The sequence below is a fragment of the Mizuhopecten yessoensis genome, unplaced genomic scaffold (assembly GCF_002113885.1).
Source record: "Mizuhopecten yessoensis strain PY_sf001 unplaced genomic scaffold, ASM211388v2 scaffold11173, whole genome shotgun sequence".
NCBI classification, from domain to species: domain Eukaryota; kingdom Metazoa; phylum Mollusca; class Bivalvia; order Pectinida; family Pectinidae; genus Mizuhopecten; species Mizuhopecten yessoensis.
This window is the reverse complement of record NW_018408916.1, coordinates 864,671-885,625: the sequence shown is the minus strand read 5'-3', so window position 1 is coordinate 885,625 and position 20,955 is coordinate 864,671. Positions and strand designations below refer to the sequence as shown.

Here is a 20,955-nt window from a genome sequence, read left to right as displayed (position 1 = left end):
TTGAACCTTACCAATGTACTGAACCTCACCAACGTACAGACCGAGTATTGAACCTCACCAATGTATAGAGCGAGTATTGAACCTCACCAATGAACAGAGCGAATATTGAACCTTACCAATATACAGAGCGAGCATTGAACCTCACCAACGTACAGACCGAGTGTTGAACCTTACCAATGTACAGATCGAGTATTGAATCTTCCCAATGTATTGAGCGAGTATTGCACCTAACAAATGTATAGAGCGAGTATTGAACCTAACCAATGTACAGATCGATTATTGAATCTTACCAATGTACAAAGCGAGTTTTTAACTTTACCAATGTACAGAGTGATTATTGAACCTTACCAATGTACTGAACCTCACCAACGTACAGACCGAGTATTGAACCTCACCAATGTATAGAGCGAGTATTGAACCTCACCAATGTACAAATCGATTATTGAATCTTACCAATGTACAAAGCGAGTTTTTAACTTTACCAATGTACAGAGTGATTATTGAACCTTACCAATGTACAGATCGAGTATTGAACCTTACCAATGTACAGATCGAGTATTGAATCTTACCAATGTATTGAGCGAGTATTGCACCTAACAAATGTATAGAGCGAGAATTGAACCTCGCCAATGTACAGATCGATTATTGAATCTTACCAATGTACAAAGCGAGTTTTTAACTTTACCAATGTACAGAGTGATTATTGAACCTTACCAATGTACTGAACCTCACCAACGTACAGACCGAGTATTGAACCTCACCAATGTATAGAGCGAGTATTGAACCTCACCAATGTACAAATCGATTATTGAATCTTACCAATGTACAAAGCGAGTTTTTAACTTTACCAATGTACAGAGTGATTATTGAACCTTACCAATGTACTGAACCTCACCAACGTACAGACCGAGTATTGAACCTCACCAATGTATAGAGCGAGTATTGAACCTCACCAATGTACAGAGCGAATATTGAACCTTACCAATATACAGAGCGAGTATTGAACCTCACCAACGTACAGACCGAGTGTTGAACCTTACCAATGTACAGATCGAGTATTGAACCTTATCAATATACAGAGCGAATATTGAACCTTACCAATGTACAGGTCGATTATTGAACCTCACCAACGTACCGAGCGAGTAGTGAACCTTATCTATGTACTGATCTAGTACAAAATATATCCAATATACATATCGAGTATTGAACCTTACCAATGTACAGATTGAGTATTGAACAATATTAATGTACAGAGCGAGTATTAAACCTAACCAATGTACAGATCGAGTATTGAACCTAACCAATGTACTGAGCGAGTATTGAACCCAACAAATGTATAGAGCGAGTATTGAACCTCACCAATGTACAAATCGATTATTGAATCTTACCAATGTACAAAGCGAGTATTGAACTTTACCAATGTACAGAGTGATTATTGAACCTTACCAATGTACAGATCGAGTATTGAACCTTACCAATGTACAGATCGAGTATTGAATCTTACCAATGTATTGAGCGAGTATTGAACCTAACAAATGTATAGAGCGAGTATTGAACCTCGCCAATGTACAGATCGATTATTGAATCTTACCAATGTAAAGAGCGAGTATTGAACTTAACCAATGTACAGAGCAGGTAATGAATCTTACCAATGGACAGATCGAGTATTGAACCTTACCAATGTACAGAGCGAGTATTGAACCCTTTCTATGCACAGATCGAGTATTGAACCTCACCAATGTTCAGATCGAGTATTGAACCTCACCAATGTACAGAGTGAGCATTGAACCTTACCAATGTACAGAGCGAGTTTTGAACCTTATCAATAAACAGAGCGAGTATTGAACCTTACCAATGTACAGATCGAGTATAGAACCTTACCAATATACAGATCTATCATTGAACCTTATCAATGTACAGAGCGTNCGCCAATGTACAGAGCGAGTATTGCACCTAACTAATTTACAGATCGAGTATTGCACCTAACCAATGTACAGATCGAGTATTAAACCTTACCAATGGACATGTGCAGAGCGAGTATTGAACCTTATCAATGTACAGATCGAGTAAAGAACCTTACCAAGGTACAGAGCGAGTATTGAATCTTACCAAGGTACAGAGCGAGTATTGAACCTTACCAATGTACAGAGCGAGTACAGAATATCACCAATGAACGGAATAGCTATGGAACCTTACCAAATGATCGGAACAACTACTAAACCTAACCAATGAACAGTGTAAGCATTGAACGTCACTAAAGAACAAAACGAGAGTTGAACCTCATCCATAAATAGAACGAGTACTGAACCTACCACGTATCAATGAACATAACGAGTACTGACCCTCACCAATGAACAAGAGCGAGCATTAAACTTCACCAAAGGCCAGAGCGAGTATTGAACTTTACCAAAGACCAGAGCGAGTATTGAACCTTACCAAAGACCAGAGCGAGTATTGAACCTTACCAAAGACCAGAGCGAGTATTGAACCTTACCAAAGACCAGAGCGAGTATTGAACCTTACCAAAGACCAGAGCGAGTATTGAACCTTACCAAAGGCCAGAGCGAATATTGAACCTTACCAAAGACCAGAGCGAGTATTGAACCTTACCAAAGGCCAGAGCGAGTAATGAACCTTACCAAAGACCAGAGCGAGTATTGAACCTTACCAAAGGCCAGAGCGAGTAATGAACATAACCAATGAACACGAGGGAGTACAAAAACTCATAATTGAACAGAGCGAGAACAAAAAATCATCACCTAACAGAGTGAGAACAAAAACTCATAATTGAACAGGGTGAGAACAAAAACTCATAATTGACCAGGGTGAGAACAAAAACTAATAATTGAACAGAGCGAGAGCAAAAATTCATAATTGAACAGAGCGAGAACAAAAACTCATCACCTAACAGAGTGAGAACAAAAACTCATAATTGAACAGGGTGAGAACAAAAACTCATAATTGAACAGAGCGAGAACAAAAACTCATCATTGAACAGAGCGAGAACAAAAACTTATCACCTAACAGAGTGAGAACAAAAACTCATAATTGAACAGGGTGAGAACAAAAACTCATAATTGAACAGAGCGAGAACAAAAACTCATCATTGATCAGAATGAATATTGAAATTCACCCATGTATAGAGTGTTGAGCTTCATCCATGCAGAATGATTATTAATACTCACCCATGTTCAGAACGAATATACTGAACCTCATACAGAGAGCGAACTGAATCCCCCCAATGTACGAAGCCAGTATTGAGTCGTATCCATGTACAAAGTGAATACACTACGTGTTTTGGGTAAGACGATATCACGGACAAGCTTTCCCACCACCAAGATAGAAACAAAGCTTAATTAAAATCTCGGTTTCATGTCCGGGATATCGTCATTCCTTAGGCGAAATTAATTGGATTACACAATGATTATAAAAGAGCTATTTAATTACGTTGATTTGAGCGCAGTGGTGAAGTCGATATCACTAATGCAGCCTAATAGAGAGAAGGTGTGAGAAGAATGGCACCTCTGGCGGCTGCAGAGGCTGCAGTGCGTACAGAAACGGTAGCAACCTGAATTATATGACTCGATGAATAATCAGAGCATGTGCACGACGCATGATCCAGATATTATTATTGTAAGCAAACAATCACTCTATAATTCATACCGCTAACACTATACTTTCCAAATCATGATAAGTCCTTACAATTAAACCATAGATCTTTCTTTAATGAGCACTCTCATGGAAAAACGTTTTAAACCAATGCTTCGGGTTTTTTCAATTACCATGATGCAAAGCTAACATATCTTTGGCAAGTTAATATAGAACAGATCTGGAGTTCTACAATGACTTCCACTAAGAGTTTGAGTGAGGCAGTATCGACTATCTATTGTGACAACGGGGTCCATTTGTATATATTGAATTGTTAGAGTACAATGGTAATCATCTTCTTAACGCAAGAATCTTCACTCCATTATCTGAGTGTTTTTAAACGTAGCTTTTACAAAGAGCACCGGCAAATATCTCCTGTAATGATTTGTGGCGACTAGGCCCGCCTCGAATTCAATTGATTGCTTAGCAATCCGCGATAAAGCCAGTCCGTATCTATGTATATTTCCGAACGGACGATTCCATTAAGTGCAGGATTAATATTAAGTGCGGGATTGATGTATTGCACGTGCCGTTGAATTTTGTCCCGAACCATCAATGTTAAGGCCCCGTGATAAATGTAAGGTCTCATTCTGTTGTAATTTAATACATTGAATATAAATTGGGTGTCTAATAACGAGACGGATGAATGGCGGACCGACAAACCCCAGTGGTCCTGATCTATCTATAAAGCGCGCGCACGTGATGTGATTGATCCACAACCAGAAATACACAGACAGGCTGTGTCAGTGGTGGTTCGCTAAATTACACTCTGTATCAGATTCGTGGCGCAAAAAAAGGGAACTGTCCATCAATAGAGACAAAAGCAACGTTGTTCGGTTTCATAGTCCATCCTCGCATGTAACAAAATGTATATACAACCATTGACATTTGCCCCAAACACCAGCAATGCATGTTTGCGGAAGGAATAGGAAGAGGCGACTAAGGTGGAGTTCCATGTAGAGTTGGTGATTTTCTTTTGTATCGTCTCGTCTGTTTACAAGACACAGAAGAAACCAAAACTGATATACTGCTCCCGTTGAAATCTTTAAATCTTTTCTTTTCTTTAATACGTACTCTTCCTTTTTTCGGTTGTGTTTTTTTCTGTAAAAGTATCCGTCTTCGTATAAACTTAATTGTTGAAAGACGTTAAACTCTATACACAAAAAACAATGTGCTGAAAATACAAGTACAACTTACCTTCGAGTTTGGTTTCAGGAGGAACTCGATAAACACTTGCCGCCACGAGACCTACTGTAAAACGGGAAATTTTCGATTTGTACACATATTTGTGTTGAGTAAATAAGCGCGAAAAATATCCACACGCGAAAATGTATAACCTGTGATAGGTAATATTGATTATAGATATACAGGATACATATACTTCTAAACCATTGCCAACACGAAAATATCCACACCACAATCTGTTGAAAGAGGCTTAACGCGAATATTTCCAAATGCGAAAAAATCCATTTTTACAGTATATATAAGTCTGCAAATCGAGTCATACATGCAATTTAATCACAATCATACACAGGAGGGATTCCATTCATATGTACCAAAAGCTGTTAAATTTAATAATGGAACCAGTAAAATATTATAGGGTAGTAATATTGAGTAGAAACATCTTCAGAGAAATCGAAATTTCACAGATAGATACCTGTCGACATTTTTTCCGGTACATCTCGAAAATCCTGTAATTTGGCTTTGATCTCTAACATGGTATCCACGACCATTAATACGAAACAGACCAATTCTATGTTTATTGGGTATTAAGTTGGATTATAAATGCTGACAATAACGAGACGATATTTTATAAAAGTTCAATTTGGTCAAAGCTTCTAGCGAAACTCACATGTGAATCATGAAATGTTGTTTACTAAATTAATGGAGATTATTTTTCATGGAATACGGGGAAGATAAAGGAACCAATCAATAAAATGTATGTTTGTATCTCCTACGTGCTGTCAATACACTTCGAACGCTCAGGGAGTGAGAAGGAAAGAAAAAAGGGAATATTTGTTCATAAACACAGTTTTCGTACTTTCCAAAAGAAAACATGTGGCAATTCATAGCCAACACAATACATGGCATATGTACAGAAAAGTGACTTACAGTAGTAATAATAATAATAATATACAGCATTTATATAGCGCCCTATATAATTTGTAAAATTACTCTAAGGCGCTTTACAACATATGGATAATAGTAATGGTTAAATTGTGAAAACAAACAACAAAGGCTTGCAATCACGTTCATACATTTAACAAGCAATGTGCACATAATTGAACAAATAAAAGGGTGGTATTTACATGACGTCTTTGCAAAGATTCTAAAATGTAGCTAGTCATTTAATCAATCTTTCTGCAGTGAAAACAGGCTACATGCGTGACATCGTAGTTCAATGCGACGAGAAACCATTAAAATGCAGCTCGTGTGTGGTATGCCTTTCAAAATGTAACCTTCCCTTCCCTCTCTTCTTGAGCATTGAGCATTTGTGTGACGAACGTGATATCCACACATGTGTCAATATATTATTAAACTGTGTGTTGGTAGCAATTTGCAACGGTAAAACTGTTACACAAATAAAACCATTTGAAAATATTGAGATACAGCAAAATTAATGTTTCATTTTTGATTTGCAATGCGATACAATATTCTTGTGTAAAGCACTGCCCTTATCCCAGAAACAAAATATACCAATAGAGGAAATATTTTTTTATGTATCCCAGGGGCTCGCTCCACTAGCAGCTTGATTTATTTTGTTTGGCTTTGTGCATTAACAAATACTATTATTTTAATTGATTTTGAGCTGACTCTGATTGGCTGAAACAACATCATGTGGCCACCTGTAAAAGTAGTCATAAACCTGAGTGGTTTGCAGGTGTTCAAAAAGGTTGGTAGAACAAGTGTTATTAACCTGCTATAATTTTTTTTTGTTCAATTTTGAAAAAATCAATTAAAATAATAAAACTATTGTATCATGGTGATTTCGGTCGATACATGGTTTTATCAACCTAGGTTGATAAAAACATGTATCGACCTCATCACCATGCTATAATTGTATAATATTTTTAAAACGGTGCTTTCTCCCCTCCTATTAGTGCGCATTGTACCAAATCTACAACATGCAAAACTACAATATTGCATGTTGCAAAATATTACAGTTTTACATTTCATATCTTAAATAGCATCTGCTACATTCTATGTCGAAAAATATGCAATTTTAATTCGAAAAGAAAATGAAATTTTTAAAAACTCACTCAGCTATTGAAGAATTTGACATGTGTTTGTGAATTCACTAGCGATGATTTGTATAATATTCCATGAAAGGCTCATTTCAAACATCAGGTTCTGACATGTTAAAATTGGCACTGGAAAAGGGACATGCTGGTAAACATCAGTCTGTGTGTTTTGTTTTGGATCAAATTGCCGAACTGGATAGATGCTTTGATCACCGCTATACCTCACCCCTTACCCTCCTTGGAAAGGTCTGACAAAGGAAATTTTATGAAGTCAGGAAGTTAATGACTATCGTCTTTAATCAAACTAAAGGAAAAATATCAGATAAAAACCGAGTGTCGCAAAATAGGCTGATGTATTGATGATCATAATTCGACTGCATTTAGGTAGTATAGGGCAGGCTTAGGGACTTGAGAATTTGTTATTGCTATGTTCTGGTCTAAACTAGGGTGTTCAGAGTAATTTTTTTCAAGTTTAAGGGGTATAAATTAAGGCAGTTTTACCGAACGTTGATCTTAACCCCTAAAACTTGTACAATCAATCTGAACATCTATAGTTTAGGTCTAAATATAGCAATAACAAATTCTCAAGTCCCTGTGGTACAGTATTAGGCGTTAGAGTTGTGTTAAATCAAAATAATGTTATGAATTATCTTCTTGTGGTGAGCCGACTGAAATATTAACAACATCACAAATAGGTCAATGCGCCTTAAAAGACTTGGTACTAGATACATATTGTACAGTTGCCAAAAACGATTTACACCGCTTCATAAAGCTATGTCATCCTTCATGGAATCGTCAGTGATGTTTGGGGCTAAAATGGTTGGAAATCTTAATTGGTTTAAACTGCTGTTGAAACATATGGGAGGCGCGTAAAATCCTTTTATTTTAGGATTTTTAATGAGAACTGTTAATTTCAAATTAAACAATGAGCAAAGCGCGTGTATGATGGATAGTGTTACTCAAGAGATTATTGTGGCTAACAAATTAACGAAATCCACCGGCAGATTCCACCAGCTTTTATCTCGAAAGATGATTGTAAAACACCCCTTGGTGAATGACATATGAAATTTGCTTATTGATATTATTGCTGTTCTGTCCATCCAGGACTTAAAGCTCATCGGTGATGCTACGGCCAAACAGTTGGAAATCCAAACAGGTTTAATTAGTTATTTATCGGGACGGTTTAAAATCCTGGAGGGTCACTGTAGCATTTATTTGAGTAAGATATTTCCGACTTCACGAGAACGGTTTTTCAATATCTCGATAAAATTGGCGTGATATTTCCCTGATATTAAATAAAGACTCCCTTTTCCCCCTCAATATAAATTCAAGGAGACCAGAACGGGTCGAAAGATCACACAGAGATAGTACAAACCAGTGCGTGTTGACTTCAGAGAGACAACAATTTAATAGATGTATAAATCTTTCTCTCAAAATTCAGGTTTCAATTTACGAAACGCTTCTAGGCTGTTCTGCTTTTAGCTATATTAGAAAAAATAAGAATATCATTGTATTGTGTTTATCAGATCATTCTGTCTGTGACCAATCGGTGAAGTAATGCATAACCCTATCATAGCATGTCCATATACGTACTAGCTGGGGATAGCTATGGAACTACAATACATGATCAAATTACGGTAGCCCTGATCTTTGTCGAATTTTGGCTGGTGCTCCTCGCAGCCATTAATTTCAGGAAAGCAATAAATACTGTCTGTAGATGTCCAGTAAATGATGTGGTTGTAGAAGAAGTCAGACATTTGTGAATTTGATATCAATTTATAATGCAATGTCTGCCTATCTGTCGGTTACACAAGCGAGACAATATGCATTAATTCTTCTTTCTTAACTGAAGTGATTGAAAAGTGATCTTGACACTGGCAATTTATATTAAACATGGTCGGGACGGGCGATCTCGATAACGTCGCGTTTGTTTTCTGCTGACTACATACACAATAACAAAAACAAAATATAAGATAAAAACAAATAAATCACTTAATAAATAACAATGATAGCAATAAAAACATAATGCAAATTATCAAATATGCTATTAACACATCCATGTAATCTATACTAACTGCAGTGGTGAATATTTTTAGCTTTTTTAATCTTAAAAGTTTTGCGGTGTCGTTTCTGTCGACAATTTTCTGTTATGTAATTTGTGACAATACTTTAAAAAAGGGCAGCAATTGATATAATAAAGAGAAACGTGGTCAAAGTCTAATGCAAAGCAAGATTTGCAATTTCATGACAACGTCATACAAATGTAGACATACCTGTATCAACACAGGATGACGTCTAACGGAAAATATTCTCGTATGTATACACGTTATATTTAATTGCATGTGGTTATTATGATAATAATTTGACAGGGTACATGTACATTTTGTGTAGCGTAATAAGATAAAAATACACATAATTATGATTAATGTTTCAGTGGGGAAAAACAGTTATGAATATACATGTATGCATAACTCGATAGATAAGATTATTTATAAAAAATCATTTTTATACAGTTTCTGAACATTCTTCAAAGAGTAACTTCTGGCAATTTTTAAATGCATGTTATTTTTATGTATTCCATATGCAAACCTATATGTATTGTTTCAATATGTACTTGTATGTGCGAATGTTTTAAAACAGATATATTATAATTGCACAATAAATCTGTTTGGTATGTATAGAAATCTGCTATCAATTATTCATTGTGTGTCTTTTGTTAATTAAGCAAATACTATGAACGCACCAAGCATCTGTCTATTTGACAATGCTACTTGTTTAGCTAAAATAGAGAATGTCTTTTCTGTTTTCATTATCTTTCAAATCCAAATGTCCCATTCTCGATACACACATGTATTCTATAACTTCTTAAATTACGTCATGAAAAAATTGAAGACTTTTGACGCGACACCTTGCGAATGATACAACTTGAATAGAATCGAGTGTGAATAGAATCGCACAGCAGCGTAACGGTGAAATTGACCGGCTTTCAAGTCGGGCGTCGCTTTTCTGTAATTTTCAAATGATAGGTATCAGCTTATGACTGGTCAATTACTCTTGTGCTTGAGACACACTCGAATAGCTACCTACGTGCCGTCCATTTTGTCATGACATATTCCAAGGGTGAAGATAAGATTTGTGTAGCGACTGCGATACTCTTGAATTTTGAAGATTTGCTTTCGTCGCTACAGTAAGTAAATGAGTTTCTCACTTCAAAATGTGTGTGTCAAGCGGAGAGTGCTGTTGAAGAAACAAACATCATATACATGTATAGTCTTTCCATTCTTGTGCAAGTAACCGACATTCTGTAGACCTATGATAGATAGGTCTACTTATGTCTGGAGTTCTTTATAACAAAATGTTCTACAATGACACGACGAGCTACCTATACGCAACCTATTTAAACGACCAGACCAGCAGAGCTCATGCCATGTTGCCCCGGAGTCTGTCTCTAAACAATGCTTGTTTATCGCTCCTTATCATACTGGGGAGTCTTATTGGCATGCTATGTCCATCGGTGTATGCATAGTAGCCTGCATTTTGTCCTCTCTTGAAAGTAGATGTTTTTGATAGTCAGTAACTTTATCGAAACATTGCAATGCATATATCTTTATCAACAATAATATACATAAAGGGTCTTTTCACTTGGGTTTTGTAAAATATGTAATTTTTGTATTTTGTAATAGCTAGGGGAACTGAAATTTAAAACTAGAGGTCACAATTGGAAGAGAGATTATCCGTAAAATGACAAACCTATTAATGCCGTTTAGAAGACATTACATATAAGTGTGATAATAGCATGACTGAAACATGGTATATATACATACTTGTAAATCTGACCAAACACAGGGAGCATTCATTATAATTGCTGGCATCATATTTTTGATATTGAATATCACGCCTGACCCCGCCTAACGATGCTGTCTATTTGTTGAGCACGTATGAACGATGCATACTCAATTTTAATAAATAAATGATGTTTTCTATGAAATTTAAATATTTTCAAATGGCAAGTGCAGGCACAGAACTGATTTGAGTTGGCATTCATGTCCATTATCAATACTATGAAGAGGTGCTGAAATAGTTTCATTTGCATTATACCCGTTGCTATTTTAATGCAATGAAATATGTTTAGATCAAAACGTATTTGATGGGGAGCTTTATAAATAAGACTTGGAGCGTAATTCTCGCACACAAAGGAGCCCTAACATTGTCGATACATCAGGAATACAAATTAAAGTGTTGCTTTCTTTTGAATCCTCTCATAACGGTGAATTGGAAATGATATAGTTTTATAAATGTCTTGTCCCTTCTCATATTGATATCGAAATTGTAATTGATGTGAAGGGTAATCCAATAATAATTTTCCTTGCAATTGCCAACCATGAAGCATTTGTTGTTTATATTTTGAAAACTTTTGTTTTCTTTTTGAATGCGTATCTTCAGTACGTGTACTTATGGTCCGTTTGCAGTAAGGGAGGTTCTGAAGATTTCTTTGGAAATTTTATAATAATTCATTTGAAGTTCACTAAAGCATGTACCCTAGGTTACACGTATATACTACCGTACGGCTAATAATGTTTGCTACATGTACCGGGTAAAAGAATGAGGTTTCTTGTCATTGCAGATTGAAGTCACTTCCGTGATGGAGCATGCCGGGAAATTTTGGGAGCGCGTCATAGAGACGTCAGTGACGTTGCTATGGATCACATCACAAGGTAACGCCATTTAGACCTGTAGCTAGAAAAACAAACTTTTCTAAACTGAACGGATTTTTGTATCAACTTTCCCATATGCAATTTCTCAGTCTAAAATGTGACGATAGTCCCGTTATCGTGTAAAATACAATTAAACCTTGTTATACTGCCACATTTGTCAAAAGAAATGTTGGCGTTATTAAGAAGTTTTGTAAAAATTGAGAGAAATCTGCAAATTCCGGATAAGACTTTCAAATGTTTAATAATCTCATTTTTTTAATTATTATTTTAATTGGAACGAACTTTTCCTAAATTGTGACTCGGTTGATTTTTCATGTGTACGTTTTACTGATTTTTTTTTCTTAGATATGCAAATTCATGTATTCCATCTAAATTGGTCACTATAATACCAAAATGACAATTCTTGGAAGGCCCCTGAATTAAGAAAACATTTGAGAATTCGTTATAGATTGCTCAAATTGCGAGTTGAACAAAGTTTCGTGGGTTTTCTCCGGGTACTCCGGTTTCCTCCCTCCCATAGTAAGACCTCCCGCGCGATAACATCCGGGCCCAACAGAAGTGATTACATGATGTAGTATAAGTTGTTAAAACTAGTTTCATCATTGTTATAAAATAAATTAAGTTTATATAATAAATTTTGATCTCTGCATAATAAAGTTTACAACATGAAGAAAAAGCATGCTAGTATGATATTTGATAAGAAAAATTTCACTGCATTATTGAAGAGTATCGTCCTATGATAAAACATCTTACTCTAAACGGTTAATGAAATCAACGGGTAATTCACAATCTATACCTACTCTTGTAGGTCCTGTTTCTACCAAAATGTTCTCACCAACGACGAAGAGAAAGCTAACATATTAAATTATTGTTTTTGTAATATAACACAAGTAGATGATAGTAGATGATGGTTCCTATTGTTGAACCAAAAACTGACAAAACTTTTAGTTCTATTAGAGTAAATAGTAATTAAACTCCAGACGTTCTACATATATTGAAGCTCAGCAAGGCTTTGGGCGAGGGATGGAATCAGCCATCACATGTTAAGAAATACACGCAAACCGTTAGTATTCCACATTTCCAACAACTTGGAATATAGCAAAAATCATGCCACTGTTTAAAAAAGTTGACAGACATTCTCCTTCTAACTATAAGTCAATTATATTTTTATCTTCCTATAGGAACGTTTTTGAACGAGTGATACTTAAGCACCTTTATCATTATTTTATACAAAAATGTTTGTTTTTTAAGTACCAGTCAGGCTGTATGCATGCTTATTCAGCTGTAAATTAGCTCATTATATTTTATCAAAACATTTGTATTGCTCCTAAAGAAAACAATGTTTGTATGGTATGCTGGGACATTTCCAAAGCCTTAAGTCGGGTTTGGCATAAAGGTTTAATTTTTAAGTTAAATATTACGGAGTTTTTGATGAATAATATATCTATGGTTAAAAAAATAGGCAACAGACAGTTTTCTTAAATAGTTCGTTTTTCCAAATAGGTTGGAATGAATGATGGATTCCTCAAGGTTCCATTCTTGAGCTGCTTCGGTTTTTAATACATTAATGATACTGTCGATGTTTTTGAATTAGATGCTCGGCTTTTTGCAGATGACATTTGAATATTTTTTAAATAAGAATCTTGAGTCTTTGAACGAATGGCCTATCGACATGGCGGAAGATTAAGAGTAGGAATTGGATGGGAAACGATTTTAGTCTAACAGACAACCATAAGCATCTGGGAGTAGATTTTAATTCAAGCAGAAAGTGGGGGAACCATTTTAATGCGATTATTGTTCTCTAATGAAGAAAATTAATGTCCTTCGGAAATTGAAATATTGGGATCTTATTAAATATTATACATATCTAATAAAAATAGCGCCGTTGAATTCTTGACGATGGTCAAAGAAAATATTAAGAGAGAGTTTCGAAAATTTTGATAATTCAAGACTTATAAAAGCATTGTTAATCTGTTCTTTTTAGCATGGAAGGGTCTCATTATGACAAAATCTAGATTTATATCAAATCTTATAAATGGAAACTCATTGTTTTAAAAATATATTGAAGACATAAAACCATAAATGGTCATATGGTTCTGTTAATCGTCTGCTTTGTTTGGCTTTCTTTGTCGAGAAACTTACGTTTTATAAATGTACTTTTTACTGCCTATTTCTAGTAATAATTGTTATTAACTAAACCCAGTAAATATGTTATTTTCAGAATAGTTTACCTGTTTGCTCTCAGATCTAAAGAAGAAAAAAAGAAAAAAAGCAGTTTGAAACATAGGTAAAAAAAGAACACGCAAATTTGTATAGCATAATTCTTTGGACAAATTCGATAAAGCATCTTTGTTTTCTTTTGATGCTATAAATGTTGGACGTCAGACTTCAACAATAAAACAATAAGGAATAAAAAAGAGGTCAAAGAATGTTTGCTAAATTCCGACCTCTTTTGGTAAATATAGATATACTTATTGGCGTCCCTCTCGTTATAGGTTGGTGCACGACGACTCCGCGGATCCCCGACGAACAACGCCTGTACCAGTCCCTCATGATGGGATACGAAAAGTCCGTCCGACCGGTCATCAACGCATCTACTATATTAATGGTCAAGTTTGGCCTCAAGCTCAATCAGATCGTGGACCTTGTAAGTTATTAAAGTTGTCACTCCGCATGTATAGACATCACATACGACAAAAAAAAATGATGAAACTAAGGCTCCGATTCCACGACCGGTTTTTTTAAACTTGGGGATATTCCTTAACTTACTTTATTACATTGGAAAACATTGACGGAATTTACGAAGATTCTAAAGCTCCGGCAATCTTCCTTAATTGCAGTATTGTTTTCCAATGAGAAAATGCTTAAGGAACACATTTAACCAAAAGAAGCGTTGTACAGGTAATGTTCTCAAGCAAAACACAAATGTTTTGCAATATTTCAATATTTTGAATGAGTTATTTCCTATGGTTACTCTAATAAACCGTAATAGGTTTCTGTAGGTGGGTGTTAATTGGATGTATGATTGTTTGATGTTAAGTATATCAATAAATAGTGTTAAAATGGCTACGTGTGGTACATTTCTCCTTTTTGAGACTCTTTGTCATTCACGATGAGTTGGTCCTTTGTGCAACGTTTATACATTTGTCCGAAATGTCCCAACCGTGATATCGTTAAAGTTTACTATCAAGTATAAATCGGTTTGATGTTATATATATTGGAAGTTATTTCTATACGAAAACTGCCCTTCGCACACAACATTTGCTTTAATCAGGCATAAAGTGATGATTACATAATTAAATTATATTGATAGTAACAGTGACCTTGGCGCAAAAGCGTCGTCGGTATTATGCATAGTACTGAACAATTGCCTGAAAGTCCGACTTAAAATGAGGACCAAAAGGTAACGACAGACTCTTTCTATTCACTGTACAGAAACAATGGCCTTGAATGTAGAAGCAGGAAGCACAAATTCAATTAAAGCATTTAAATGCTAAATATTTCTTTGACGTTTCACTGTAATCTGAGTGAAAAAGAGGACGGCAGAGCTATGAGAAAAATAATATATTTATAGTAACAATGACATAGACTCGATGCTTCCACTCCATTTCATGGCGAAAAACAACAATATCTTACGGAAATATAATCAGCAATAGACTGTATAATTGGTTTTGACAAACCGAAAGTAGATTGTCATACAACTGGCCTTTTTTAAAGACGACATATTGACATGTATATATGTTTAGAGCTGACATAGAGACGCTATACTATTGATCTTCACGGTAAACCAGTCACGGGAAAACCTCTTTGTTAATGAAATGTCAAAAGGACGGATATCTTGTGTCCTGCCTGTCTCCCTGGGAACAGCTACTTTCAACTTGAAGAATGACACTGACTTCGGATAGACGTTGTAATAACCACTGATGTGTATTTTTTCGTTTCTACTGAGATTACTATTATATTTTCTATACTTGTCTCGACCAATCAGCTCATTATTCCCCTTGTCGTATGTGTCGGTTTCAACATCCTGGTCTTGGAAAGTCTTTCGATCTTATATACGATAGTTATGTTTGTTAGCGATAGACTATGTCTAAGTGATGAAGGATTGATCTGCCTTAGTCAACTTGCTGAAGATAACTTGACTTTGTCATCAGGTTTAGAAAAAGTGTAAACGTCTTTTCTAAATCTTAAAGACAATGCGTCATTTAATTTGCTTTATTGAAAAAGATACATATTTTATATATATATACATATATATATATTGACGGCCATGCGTTAGTTGTGGATCTTATTGGCATCGAGAGGTGAAAACACTGCATATCTGCCTTTTCAACTATTTTCGTTCTGAATGCACAGGTCATCGTGTTAGCCAGCCCAATGTGTAGCGTTACGCTCAAACATAATGTTTTTACCGGTTAAGACATTTTCCTGTTACATTTGTAATGGGCCTTTCTAAAAGCATTCTGATCTTTTTTATGAAAAGTAAGCATCTCACTGACGTTGATCAGGCAGACGACAGTAAACAACACTTGCGAATTACTTTCTGTACGATCATCAAAATGATGATTAAATCTGCAGAATATACATAAAACAGATTTAAGAGGATGTTTGTTTGTCATTGCGTAGTGAAAAGAATTGATGTGGTTGATAATAAATCTTTCGAAAATCTAGATTTATTTCAAACAGTTATTCCATGTCTTAGCAGAGCGATTCGCTGTATGTGTACATGTATCTATATAACGCCTACATAGTGCGATATTAAAAAGCTTTTTTATGAGAAGAATTTCTTTGAGTACAATTATTGGAATGCAAGCTGTTTTTGTATATTTGATACTTGAAATATTTGTGAGACTGTATCAGCTTCGCCAGCGCTGCTCTATATCGCATAATCTTCATATCGTATTGCTTAAACCTTTATCATTCCTCTTTAATTCGACCCTTCGGAGTACCTCTTTAAGATCCCTTTATCACTTGACTAATACATTTATCGTATCCGTTTATTATACTATTTCGGAATATTTTTATTAGAACCAATTTATCGCATAGACATGTTATCGTATCCTTTTATCATACCTGTTCGGAACACCTCTAACAGTCCCCCATCTATCGCATGACTAAGCCTCTAATCTCACCCCTTCAGTATACCACTTCGCCATACCTCAAAAATAGATATATGATAAATATATGCGATAACATAAATAATAAACTATTTTCAATTTTCTGAAAATTTTAATTTTCAAAATTTAGCCGCCAGGTCTATTTCATGCTTTTTACGTCTAATAACTGAAAATAAAACTATCTTTTTTTCAAAGTATTATCTAAGTTTTTTATACGTTATACTCACAAATGGATATTACGTCAACTAGATCATGATGTCATCAATGAACAATATCATCAGTGTGAAATAAAATGGAGGCCTTGGCCCACACATTCACCGATCAGACATGTAGCATGACTCCAGTTTATCATCATCGCCTATAGAAAATCCTAATTATATCCTTGACCCACGTATATGTTATTGGTGAATCTCATCTGCCGGCTATGATTAACATTTGTGTAAACTAAGGGCTCGAGGACAAGTTGATTTGCAAGGCAGCATTCCTTTTCTACCAATTCAGACTTGCCACCTCTAGAAACTAGAAAAGCAGATCGATTTGGCGTGTTAGACTTTGTTGGGACGAGTCGTATACAGATAATAAATTGGTATACAACTATAACCACAGCCGTTGAAGTCTTATTTGATTATTCATGAATGAATATTTTCTCTACGTCGTTGAACATTAAATAGTTGATTGGGTTAGCAACGGTCTTAGTTGCATAACAACTAAGTAATCAAATGCACAATGCAGTTGAACTTTAGCCTTAAAAAATCGAATTTGATATTCCATAGCTAAGGCTCGGAGAAAGGTTCAGTAAATGTTTTTGGCAGGATCGCCATCGATTTCTGGAGTCTGTTACATCTAAAAGAACAACGGCGTACTATCAGTCCGCAGAGCACAACTGCAGACACTAGAAATCAGTTTGAAGAATTCAAGATGTTGCAGTCCCCTTACATATTCTCCGTGAAGCGCCATAAATTACGACCGTGATTCTTCACCAATGAAAATCTTTCCCCTACTGCTTTCAATATATCGTTTTCATTCAGTTTCCTGGATATAAATACATTTTTTGAATAACAAAACATCTGAAAATAAAGCTAACCTGCTAACGCAAGCACTTCTATTAAAAGGCTTTTGGATATTTTATTTTTTATTTTTCCGTTCTCGTAAACAGGTTTTACTTTTTTTTGTTTTTGATTTTGGGTAAAAGGATTTTATTTTTTTCTGCAATAATAAAAAAAAATAAAATGTTTCACACAATATCGGAATGTTGGAATGGAATGGTTGATAAACCACTGTTACCTTTTACTGTTGTATCCATTACACAGCTGTTAATGCAAAAGTTATTCGTTTGATTTTCCATTAATTGAACCAACGAGGTTTCATTTCTTTATTAATTTTAAAACCAATCAAATTGTAAGCTAGTTTTTTCTCTATGAACGTACATTAATTCTGTAATTATGGAGAATAGGACACGTAAAATAAATCTTATATAACAACATTTTCAAAATTCTCCCCAAATAAGTCATCTGTGCTGTTCTAGGGTGCTGTCCAAACATTACCTATTAAGTTGTATTAATATATTATTAATATTGTAATACAGCACTATTGCATGCTTCTTTTTTTTTAGAATGTTTTGTTTTTCATTTTGTAAAATTTGCTATTGTTTTCTATATTTCGTTTTTGAATGTCTGACATGCTTATCATATGTTCCGTTATTTTCATGGTAAAATGTGTCATTCCTATTTTAAATGTACACCTTGCTGTTGGGCTGTATATCTTTCTACTGTTATTGTATATTCAATATTCATATTTCTTGTTTCGTAATTCTACATGTAAAATCTTACTTGAGGGCTTTTCGCGCTTTAATCATTGCGCTTAATTATGAATATGCGCTTATTGAAGCTGTTGCACGTTGCTCTCTATTGCATACTTTTTGGGGTGCGCTGAACCATCTATGCGCTAATCTATCGAAATTCAATATTGCACTAAAATTAGGTCGTTTACAGTATATGATTTCACATTATACAAGGCCCGAACGATCAATAACAGTGGTACAGTAAACAATAGGAATGACATTTCACAACAACAATAATATCGAATCATTGGATAAGATTATAAGAACAACCAACAAACAGTACACAATATACAATGGGTATATGACTGTTTGACGTGCCTTTTCCATCTCTACGAAATCTTTACCCATTTACTTTACAGACTGTTTCTCCAGTAAAACTTTGTCCATTGTGTCACGTCAACAGACAACAAAGCCCGACATCGACCTATGTGACAATGCACGAAATCACATTTCAGCCAAAATAAAGACGACACCGATTTTTCAAAATTGTTTACCGTGTAAAAGATTTGACAGACGCCATAATGACGGGTTCCACAATTGGCGTAGGAAGTTTCGTCTACGATCTTTTCTGAGGAATCATGCCGTATGTTCCTGTGTTTTCGTGCCTCCTCGGTTTCCGTTATTGTTGTTTCGCACTGCATTTGAAATTACTATTTCACTGTTGATGCTGCGGCTAATATTTGTTCTACACCACTTGCTATAAAGGTTTGTAATAGTTACATGACGTTTCTGTTTGAATTACAACACCAATGAATGGTATTGAGTATAGGAGATTCGAGATTACAGCCGAAGGCCAAAGCATGGTCGTGAACCGAAAGTTGAGATATGACTGTATCGATTAGGAAAATTGTGCTCTCTTTGTCCGATGCGTAAAATACACGCGGGATCACTTGCATATATCCCTTTTGTTTATAGACAAGTACAACTGCTTATAATATTGGAGGAACAAATACTTACAGTGAAAAGACATATATATATAAATAAAAACATCTAAATACAGAAAGTACAAGTATTTGTACTGTAGAGCGTCAATAATTCGGTAGCCTACGTTACCAATACAAATTGTTCGTTAGTGTGACCGACGGTTCGTTGGCTCATTGATGTAGAACTTGTCAGTCTGTCCAATTAACCAACAAGTGATCAGTTGAGCAATTATGAACCACTCTACATCCATACACATATAAAAGAAAACACAAGATTATATCAATATACAGCGGAGAACGTTACGTATGTTTGAAACAAATTACACTGTTTACATGTTAATGACATCGTCGCTGTATAACGCTTCTAATTTATGTTGCATTCATAAAGGGTAATGTACGTCAAAGCTTATAAGTAGTAATACAAGAACCGGACTCGATAACGTTCATTTCCTAAACGGTCGACCAAAACGTATTTATTGGCTACGAATATGATTTATGGTATTACATTTTTCGATAATGTTTTTTTTCTCGGTTTTAATCATGGAACAATTTCCTACATTTATATGCATGTAGTATGCGCTGTTCAAACCGTTGAACATTTCAAACGTATGGCAAAAGAACATTTTATTTCATTGAAAAATATATTATAAAATAGACTTATTGAACTATTTTCAGTTTCATTTCTACATCCTATCAAAAACATCTGAAAGTGATTTCATGCTGTATATTTCGTATATTTTTCTTGCTATTTACAGGATGAGCGACACCAGGTGCTAACTACGAATGTTTTCATAGACCAGGTAAGTCTCCGTCTCACAAAACGTTTATGCTTTAATTACCTTGGTGAGTTTATGTCTCACACATATTTATATCTTCTTATACCAAATAACTGTATCTCATACAGCACAAATATCTTATCATACTAGGTAACTGTGTATCTAACAAAGCACAAGTAGTATCTCTTAGACCAGTGAACTGTGCATATCACAAAGTATAAATATATTTTTGGACCAAAAAACTGTGTATCTCAAAACGCACAAATATCTTCTATTACTAAATAACTGTGAACCTCTCAAAGTACAACTATCTTATACAACGTAACTGTGTATCAAACAAAGTACATCTATCTTATACAATGTAACTGTGTATCTCACAAAGTAAAACTATCTTATACAACGTAACTGTGTATCACACAAAGTAAAAACATCTTCTACAACGTCACTGTGTATCACACAAAGTACAAATATCTTATACAACGTAACTGTGTATCACACAAAGTAAAACTATGTTATACAACGTAACTGTGTATCAAACAAAATACAACTATCTTATACAACGTAACTGTGTATCATACAAAGTAAAACTATGTTATACAACGTAACTGTGTATCACACAGAGGACAACTATCTTATACAACGTAACTGTGTATCACACAAAGTAAAACTATGTTATACAACGTAACTGTGTATC

At 35.0% G+C, this 20,955-nt stretch overlaps 1 protein-coding gene across 1 annotated transcript in view; it reads left to right on the top strand.

The window, feature by feature from the left end:
• Positions 1-20,955, top strand: part of LOC110467479 (neuronal acetylcholine receptor subunit alpha-10-like) — a 65,083-nt gene that overhangs the window by 11,033 nt on the left and 33,095 nt on the right. The window contains exons 2-4 of the mRNA XM_021524683.1: positions 11,515-11,605; positions 14,101-14,252; positions 20,241-20,285. Coding sequence (XP_021380358.1) covers positions 11,533-11,605; positions 14,101-14,252; positions 20,241-20,285 — 270 coding nt within the window. The 5' untranslated portion in view covers positions 11,515-11,532. The remainder of the gene's footprint in view (positions 1-11,514; positions 11,606-14,100; positions 14,253-20,240; positions 20,286-20,955) is intronic.